At 33.9% G+C, this 9,963-nt stretch overlaps 1 protein-coding gene across 1 annotated transcript; it reads left to right on the top strand.

Annotated features, from left to right (window-relative positions):
- The first annotated feature begins 6,355 nt into the window (after nucleotides 1-6,355).
- LOC149533927 (uncharacterized) lies at nucleotides 6,356-9,758 on the top strand. Its single transcript, XM_089805927.1, has 5 exons — nucleotides 6,356-6,580; nucleotides 6,666-6,891; nucleotides 6,991-7,164; nucleotides 8,880-9,331; nucleotides 9,408-9,758. Exons 1-5 carry the CDS (start codon nucleotides 6,356-6,358, stop codon nucleotides 9,756-9,758), a joined length of 1,428 nt encoding a protein of 475 aa, XP_089662053.1.
- The last annotated feature ends 205 nt before the right edge of the window (nucleotides 9,759-9,963 follow it).

The following is a 9,963-nucleotide window of genomic DNA, read 5'->3' as shown; positions in this document are numbered from 1 at the left end:
TCCTCATAAAAGGGCTTTTAACTTATAATGGAGTAAGCACCTTGTTAAAGGATTTACAACAACCTATTAAGACTACTTTGTTAAGAGATTTAGTTGATTCACCTATTAGAATGTCTCAGCAATGATCCTACAATTAGAACTCTACTACTAGAAAAAAGATCACCTATTTCCTAATGTATACTTGATCATTACTAATTAAATGTATCTCTTTGATCCTGTGACACCTTTCCTTTATTCTTCTTTAACTAATTTTGCAATGTGTCTCAATTCACAATACCTTAGTCACCAAGAATGCTCTATTTGCATATGCAAACTTCTCAATTTTCTCCTTCCACACACATAAAAATTTTAGGGTTTATCCTCCTTAAGAAGACCTAGATGACTTAGGGTTAGGTATGAATCAAAAATTATGATTCACCCATATTTCTAGTTAATCCTAACCTTTTTGTGATTGGCTACATGTACTACATAGGGATTCTCAACAAAGATTCATCCATTTCATCTATGATCATGAAACAATCCTTAAGTCAGCTCCAAAATGGTTTACATAGTATTTTGTGCCATTACAAACAACTATGTCAAAATTGTATTACTCAACACTTGAAGTATCTGATGCTTGGCATCCACTATCTCTTCAATGCTATAACTCAACCTTTGAATGAATCAACATCCATTAATCACTCAACATATACTATCTCACAACTTATGCTTGGTATACATTACTTGTTTGACATGAGCTAAGTAAATGAATTAAGTATATTGTCACTCATATGTCAAAACCAATCTAAGATTAACAATCTCCACATTTTATAGGAGTGGAAAAATACTTGGTCATGTATGAATAACCTTAGCCTTCAAGAATAACTCAGATAATATCCGTGTAGTATGCCTTACATACAAAAATTTTCTAAACTAAAATTGAATACTCTTGCTAAGTAGATCTACTACACTAACTCCATCTATGTTTGATATACCCCAAAAGTTATCTCTCCTTTCATGCATACTCACCCTTTCTTCATTCTCTCCCTTTATTTATTCTCCCCCCTTTTGATGTTTATGTCATGGGTTGTACACGAATTGTATGGTTGTCAAAGAAGGGTTTATGAACCTCAAGTATTATCTTTAGAGTTGCATCCTACTTATCACATGTTACTTCTAATGATTTGATTTGGATAGATAACTTGAAAGCAAGGTGAACTAAGCCTTCATGTGTAGAAAGATGAGGATCTTTCTTCATCACTATTTCTACAAAGGCTAGTTCTTGGTGTAGTATCTCCATGTGTGGGTTTAGCATAGACTATATACTGATTAGTGTAGCCTAAATGTTTACATCTTGAGCATGTTGGGCTCCCAAGTGACCTTGGGAGTTCATCAAAGTCCTAAAGTTCTTTTGACTTTGTGTTGGAAAATTGGGTAGAGAAATACCTAATAGCTTCATATCTCCTAGAAGAGTGTCAATGTGGCACTGTACTTCTTGTGTGAATAGAGTTGTATCACACAACTTGGTGTAAAGAAAAAATATATTCTCTAATACTTTCTTCACATCGTCAATTTTGATTACTAACTCGACCTAGCGTAGTATGATGGCATTAGATATCTGCTCATCCACCTTGGTTTGTAATTTTTTCTCAAACCATTCCAATAATTTGGCATTGGTATTTAGGTCTTCATCATTGATTTTCTCTATAATATTTTCCAACTGATCAATGATGGGCTTGGCTTCATTAGGTGTAAGGAGGCTAAATGCACCAAGAAATATGTCCTTGATATCATGAAGTGCTTATTTCCACCTATGTTCCCTTCTGAGTAGTTCTTGGTGTTTCTTTCTTGCTAGAGCATCTTGTAATATGCTCATCTACTCTATTGTGATTTTAGTAAGATCATACATTAGTAACTCAATCACCTCATATAGGTCGATATCACAATAGGATGTAACCTCATACCTTAGATGTGCTAGGACTTGGCCTTGATGCTTGCAAAGGTATAGCTTTAGTACATGGTCTATGAAGTGCTTGACTAGTAGTCAGTGTCTTGTAAGGCAACTAGTGTTTGTATTGCTATTACTTCCTCTAGCTTTGTAGTCAAGATAGAATCTTTAGTCATATCCTTCTGCTTCTCTTTGCTTTCTTCTCCATGTTGTTCTTGTGGTGTAGGTACAGGAATGGCTTCCAGACCTATTTGAACTAGTCTCCTTTCTTTTTTAATTATTGTAATTGTAAGTGTAGACACCTAAAAACCTTTAGAAAATAAAGTATTTTTATTTTCTGAAAAATTCCTAATGACATCATCATTTATTAATTAATTAATTATTTAATTAATTTATTTATTTTTATGCCATTAAATCCTTTTATCTTAATTAAAAATATTTAATTAAGGAATCCCTCCCAAAAATGTTTAAATCTTATTTAAACATTATTTCCTTATTTATTAATTATTTAATTAATAAATTGACCAAAAAACCCAAAATAAATAAAAAATTATTTTTTGCCCAAAACTTGGCCAATTTCCTTAAGACCACTAACCTCTTCCAAAATCTTCTAATCCTTCTTTAATTTTGATTAAAGGCTAATCCCATCATTTCCTACCCCTAATCCCAACTCAAAATATTTAATTAAGATTAAATATTAATCCTCATGTTTATTAAAAAAGTTTTAATAAATATCTCCTCAACCCAAACCCTTGAAATAAATAAAACTTTATTTATTTCCTAAAAATCTAAATTATCCTCATCCTAAGAAGTTCTAGACTCTTCTAGAAAGTCTTCATCCTCATCCTAGGAAATTCTAGACTATTCTAGAAAGTCTTTATCCTCATCCAAAGTCTAGACTCTTCTAGAAGATGTCTTTAAACCTAATCCTAATCCCCTCCTAACTTTGTCACATTCTCTAAAAATGGGTTAAGACTTAATAACCCAAGCCAAAGTTAACAAATATCTCCTCCTTCACCCACCGTCATTAAATGCCATCTACTTGCCTATCCCTAAGGTAATCCTAAACCATCCTAATCCATCCTCTAATCATTTTCATAATCCTAAGCAAGCTTAAAACCCTCCTAATCAAGCCCAAGTCGAAATTGCTCTCATCTCCCTAGAAAATATCTCAACCATAAAACTTTATGAAGCCCACAAGGTCATAAATGACTCTTCCAAGCCCTTTTATTGCTCTTACAAGCCATTATGAGGGTCTTTATGAAGATTTTATCCCTTGAGCCTCCTTTGTTGACTCATCCTTCCCCTTTCCTCCATCCTCTCACCCTATGACATGTGTCACTCCCTGATTGGCTGTAACGAAGCACAATCCACGTGCTCTCTTCTCATGCAATCTGAGCCCTCCATGAGCTTTTTTCCATCCTCGCATCTTAGCCCTCAATCCCTCAATGCTCTTGCCTATAAATTAGATCCTTCCCCTTTGCAAAATAACAAAATCCATGAAGTAAAGTCATAATGCTCGGAATTGGAGTGGAATAGGCGTTGGTAAATTCTAAAAAATTTCAATTTCTCGTTTGGGTGCGTCTAATGGGATTTCGGAATAAGAATATATATGCCACTTTTGTCCAAAAAATGGGCATTTGCCATTCCAACCAAATAGGTGGAATAGCAAATTTCCATTCCTATTCCCTATTTCCTTTTCTATAAAACATAATATTTTGGGTCCGTAAAAAGTAAAAAGTATGGCGCTCATTTTTTGGGAAACTGGCGCTCATTTTTATTTGGGCTTTATTTTGCGTGAAGGAGTGAGTTTTCGCCATTGTCAAAGCTTTCTGCATTTGTAACCCTAGTTTTCACCATTATCGAAGAACCTGTCTCCACCGTGCTTAGCAGATTGCGTCGGAGTTATATTTTGAGACGCGTTGCATGTAGTCTCCATTGCATTCCTTTCTTCCTGCTAAATCTAGCGGTATGTTCTTGCAGTCATAAGATTTGATATCTTTTTGATTTCCATACCATGAAAATTTGTGGGGTTTGTACAAGATGCTTCTGTGAATTTGTGTACATAGTTTACATTTTGTTGTATGCTAAGCACCGTTGATTCATTACTTCCCCTAATTTCATTCAAATTCTTAAAGAGGCTATTACATATGTTCGCTCCAAACTCTGCCTTCGACATTTATAGTCAACTATTCCTACCCTATCCATACCTACATCATACAAAACTCAACAAAATTGAAAAAATTATAGTAAATAAATTTACTAGGGTATTTACCATTTATCTTAGAGCAACATAGTTACTTCATGTATGATTTGTAATTGCACTTTGCTTAGGCTCTTTGAAAGCTAGTATAATAGCTCAGAGGTAGCTATGGCTGCTAAGCTGCAAGTTGGACATCTAAACGCATGCTTGCCTTATACATCTGTTTCCTCTTGTTAAAGCATTTTAAGGGTTTTTTTCCTCTAGCCAGGAAAATGTCCAGTGCTAGTTGTGTGATCTTTGTACATTTTGTACTATATGAAAATAAAATCTTGCTGAAGTTGGTATACATTATCAGCTTTACCCCAAATATTAGATGTTAGCCAAAAGCAAGAAATAGTTATCATTGAAATATATTTATTCCTCCTAAATTAATTGTTGAACAGAAGAATATTTCTTTTCTCATTATATGATTGTGCTCTAAGATATCCCATCCAATGTAATTTATGAATATTTAATTTTATTTTATCTGATTTTTTTGGTGTTTTATGGAATATAAATGGAGGAATTAGGAAATGCTTGGAAATAAATGCTTATTGGACAATACAATTCTAGGCACTTTCAAATTAAAACTTTATTCAAACCTATAAATCTAAAAGTTCAGAGAGTGATTGATCAGCACATACCGCTACAGGGTAATTGCTAGTTCTTAAAATGCTGATTTTTACACCAAAACCCATGTTCCACGCTTGATCAAATATTCAACATTCCTCCAAAATGATTACAATGATGTAGACAAAGGGCAGCTAGGAGGGGAACACTGGTACAATTGGAAAATATACTAAATTCTGCCCTAAAATTGTGGCAAAACTCCCATGTAGCCCTTTCAATAATGTACTACTGGCTTTGAATGAGTAAGTCTAGACTAGAGGTAGAATCGCCTTGGTTCTTTAGCCCACAAACTGAATTAGTCTTGCAATTTTCTCATACAATTCTTGCAATCTGCTAAAATAATTCTGTAATCTCTTGAATAATTCTGGAAATCTCAATAAATGATGCCCTGGTATAAGTTCTGAATGAAGTAACCCTTGGGTGATCTCTCACATCTGCAAGCACTGTCCTCACTAAAGGATTTCCTTCTCAATAAGCTTGAATCTTTCGAAGCAACAGGCCCTTGCTCTCCAAAAAACTTAATCAATTTTCCTGTATATGTCAAGATGGTGTCCAAAATGCCTTTTTACTTCCTTTTTCCAAACTTCCAAAGCAGCAGGCCCTTGCTCTTGAAAACACTTAATCGGTTTTCCTGTATATGTCAAGATGGTGTCCAAAACGCCTTTCTACTTCCTTATTCCAAACTAGCACACATCTTAGGGTTTGCAAATTTATTTGAAAATTGTACTTTAGAGCCCCTTCATTATTTAATAAAATAATCCTCAAAATGGTCATCCTTTTGGTAATTGACGTTTATAAAGTCACTTTATAATCAATTTAATAAGTAAATTACAATTTATTTTCAAAGTCGCTTTATTTTCTTAATTAAGTTGTTTTATAGTAAAGAAACTTTCATTTGAATCAAGAATTAAAGTTAAGTTAATATTAACTTTAATATTTATTCATAATCATATTTGTCCATTGATACTGACAATTGATGCTGAACTTGTGGCCCAGTGGTCTTTATATATATTTTTTAAAATAACTATATGTTGTATCAAATATTGACATTGTGATTATTGCATTCATAGAGTTATAACTATATATTAATGGAGTTATAAGCTTCATGCATCATGTTGTATTTTGATAAGTATCATTAGTATTTGAGTTTTCTAGTAAGGAATTACTTATGCTTCTAAAAAATTCTGCCAATATGCACATTGAGTTCTCACAAAATTGCTTAGCTAAATTCAGATTGCTAAATTCAAATTGTTGTTACAGATTATTCAATGGATCCTACTAATGATATAGAAGTTCACGGAAGCATTGATAGGAAGATCACCCTCTTGCGTATACTTGCTATTCTACTTGCCACCCAAGCAGTATTCATAGTAGTGTCTTTCAAAGAGGCTAGAATACATAGGCATAAGCGAAGAAGAGCTTCTTGTCTTTTTTATAAACAAATTATATATTCCAATGAGATAGATTGCCATGACCTAATACACATGAGTAGAGGAGCTTTCTTCAAACTCGCTAATATTCTAAGGGAGAAAGGGAGCATACAAGATACGATAAACATGAAAATGGAAGAACAACTAGTCATGTTCCTTCATACCCTCGGCCACAATTTAAGGAATCGTAAGATTGGCCATAACTTTGGTCACTCGGGAGAGACAGTGAGTCGCTACTTCCACAAGGTCTTGAAGGCTATCATATCGCTCCATAGCAATTACTTTTTGCCCCCTTCTCCAACTACTCCTTTAGAAATAGTTGGGAAGGATCGTTTTGATCCGTACTTTAAGGTAAATCTCCTAAACTGAAATCAATTTTGTTGTTTGTCTCTTTAGCATATTGTTAGATATTTGACAATAATAATTCCTATGCTAGGATTGTATTGGAGCTATTGATGGATCCCATATACCAGTGACCATTGATGTGGACAACCAAGCAAAATACCATGATAGAAAGGGCAACCTATCACAAAATGTAATGGGTGTATGTTCATTTGACTACAAGTTTCAATATGTTCTTGCTGGTTGGGAAGGGTCAGCTGCAGACAGTCGTGTTCTTGCTTCAGCTCTATCAAGAGCAAATCCACTACTAGTCCCCCCTAGTATATTAAAATCTATTTTTAATGATTATATACTCACTATTGTAAATTGTAGTTTGTGTGTTATTTCCAATCTATTAACTTCTTTTTCCTTTTATATAGGAAAATTCTATTTAGTTGATGCTGGCTATCCAAATGTTCCCGGATTTCTTGCCCCTTATCGATGTACACGGTACCACCTAAAAGAGTTTGTCAGAGAAAATCCAATCAATAATGCACATGAGTTATATAACCACCGACACTCCTCACTTAGGAATGTGATTGAGCGCACATTTGGTATTTTGAAGCAACGTTTTCCTATCCTAAGGCATGCGACATCCTATAGTATCATGACTCAAACAAACATTGTGTTAGCATGTTGCATACTACACAATTACATTACCATAGAGGACGGTGTTCCACCCGATGTGGATATTGACAGGATGAAGATCATGATAGGATAAATGTGCCAAATCTTGAGACTTATGGGATGAATCAGTGCGATAGAGATGATTGGGGAAAGTTTCGAGATGAAATAGCACAAAGGATGTGGGAGGACTATAGATCTCGCCATTAGTTGATATTTTTACTTGCATAGACACTTCAAATTTGAATTGCTGGAATACTCTGAATATGACTTAAATTTGACTCAAATATGATGCTACATTGTATTGTATTGTATTTATCAAATATATTTATGTCATCACTTGCATCAAGCTCTAAATGGAATATTAATGTTAATTTCATTCAACTATGTAAGTCTTGTTTCAGTCTACTATTATCTATTTGTTTATAGTTGATGTCTTCGAATTCTTATTTTTATCTCTCTCTCTCTATATATATATAAGATATCAACTGTTGTTATCTCTCTCTCTCTCTCTATATATATAAGATTGCAAATATTGTTGTTTGCAAATAAACTCCAGTATATTGTTGTTTTCTGATGGTCTCATATATTGATGTTTGCAAATAAACTCTAATTTATTGTTGTTTGTAAATATTGCTGTTTGCAAATAAACTCCAATATATTGTTGTTTGCTGATGGTCTCATATATTGTTGTTCGCAAATAAACTCCAATATATTGTTGTTTGCTAATAAACTCCAATATATTGTTGTTTGCTAATGGTCTCATATATTGTTGATGGTCTCATATATTTCTATTTGCAAATAAACTCCAATATATTGCTGTTTGTTGATGGTCTCATATATTGTTGTTTGCAAATAAACTCCAATATATTGTTGTTTTCTGATGGTCTCATATATTTCTATTTGCAAATAAACTACAATAGGATTCAATTTGAACATTTGCAGCCTTCATTGAAGTGGTAATTTTCTCACCCTATTAATATTGTTAAAGAGCTTCATGTATCTCCAAAGTTCAACTCAGCCATTATGATAGTAGGATAGATGATTGTACCTTGTTATATTATGTCTAAATTTATAAGATTGTTTATATTTTGATTTACCTTGGAATCAAAGTGGGTACCAAAAGAGACCCAGTCTATGATAATAACAATGTTTGGGTAGACACTGTAATTGGGCTTATTTTACATAAGACACAATAACTTTAACTTGATTGTACCATTTCTTCAATGTTTGTTATTACCTAGTTATGCTATTGATTATATCTTGTCACAAGTTATCCATATCTTGTTTGGGATGACCAGTGAAATTTTATAAGAGTACTCACAATTTTCCATCTGAAGGTTTCAAACTAACTGTCATAGGCATGTGTAAATACCATGTCTTTGAAATCTTCCACGTCTTTGAACTCTGAACTTGTCATCAAATTTCCAAGTCATTGAATTTTGAACTTGTCATCAATTTGACCATTTTTTATGGAACATAATGTAAAATTTTTTAAAGAAATATATCAAGTGTTGGGAAAGAATAGTGGCTGGACACAAGAAAGTGTGATTCATGACATATGTTCTAGTTAGTTAAGAAATTCAGATTGTTGTTTGTATTTTCACATATATTGCTGTTTTTATTTACTCATTATTTATTGTAGGTTTTGCAGCATTATATCAATTGCTTATATCAGACATAAAAATCTCATTCACAAATCTAATGACAAGCATACATGAGGAGGTTCGTATGCACCCTGTTTATACACCCGTTGCTACCCCTGTATCTACCCCTATTGTTGGTACTTCTAAAAGTCCAAAAGTGATATGGGCTAGGGAGATGGAAAGGAAACTCTCGGATTTGCTCCTAGAGAAAGTTCAACTAAGAAGGAAAGGTGAAGGTGGTTTTTGCAATGAAGCATGGACTGCCATAGAGAAGAAATTTAATGAAGAGTTGAAGTTAAACCTTGGAAAAGAAAACTTCAAAAATAAGTTAAAAACATGGAAAGCGGGGTATAGAGTAATGAAAGAATTGCGCAATACAAGCGGGTTTGCATGGAATGAGACAACGCAATGCATGGATGCTGAGGAAAGCGTATGGGATGAGTTGTTGAAGGTAACGTATTGTTCAAGATATTTTTGAATTCTAATGTTAGAAAAATATCTAATAATTTAAATATGCCAATGTGTAGAGAAAGGAGTTCAAGACTGCAAAAGTGTATAAAAGGCAGCCATTCAGCTATTTTAATGATCTAGCAGTCATAGTGGGGAATGACATGGCGGAAGGAAATGCAGCGGCAACACCACAAGATATTGAAGATGGTAATCTTTTTGTTGAGGCTGCTGATCTAGATGATGATGAGGGTTTCCATACCCCTGTGAATGTTTCTATTGATTTAGATGAAGATTTCCTTCAGTCAAATCAATCCACTACAGCCACTAGAAACAATCCTTCCATACAATCGTCAAGGATGCAAAAGAGGAAGAAGGAAAGCATGGCCGCTTCTTTGGATGCAATATCTGAAAGCATCCAGATGATATAGGAGGGAATAAGTAAGCCTCACACTATCTAGGTTGATAAAGAGGATACTAAGAAGGATGTTGCAAATGTGTTAGCTGCCCTGAAAGCTATCCCTAGACTTGGGCGTGACACTATGAATGTGGCATGTGACACTTTTATGAATGAACCTACAAGAGCTGTTTGGTTCTTAGAAATGGATGCAGAGGTGAGGGAGGATTATGTTCGAT

The sequence above is a fragment of the Cupressus sempervirens genome, chromosome 10 (genome assembly GCF_028749045.1).
Source record: "Cupressus sempervirens isolate cs-2001-9-10 chromosome 10, ASM2874904v1, whole genome shotgun sequence".
NCBI lineage: Eukaryota > Viridiplantae > Streptophyta > Pinopsida > Cupressales > Cupressaceae > Cupressus > Cupressus sempervirens.
Note: the sequence above shows the minus strand (reverse complement) of the source record. Positions and strands in the feature narration are given on the sequence as shown.

Bases quoted from the DNA above. Each gene is read 5' to 3' on its own strand.
- LOC149533927 (XM_089805927.1), top strand. From the start codon at position 6,356: ATGAAAATGGAAGAACAACTAGTCATGTTCCTTCATACCCTCGGCCAC. The intron at 6,892-6,990 runs GTATATTAAAAT...CCTTTTATATAG, and splicing joins TCCACTACTAGTCCCCCCTA to GAAAATTCTATTTAGTTGAT. The intron at 9,332-9,407 runs GTAACGTATTGT...GCCAATGTGTAG, and splicing joins TATGGGATGAGTTGTTGAAG to AGAAAGGAGTTCAAGACTGC.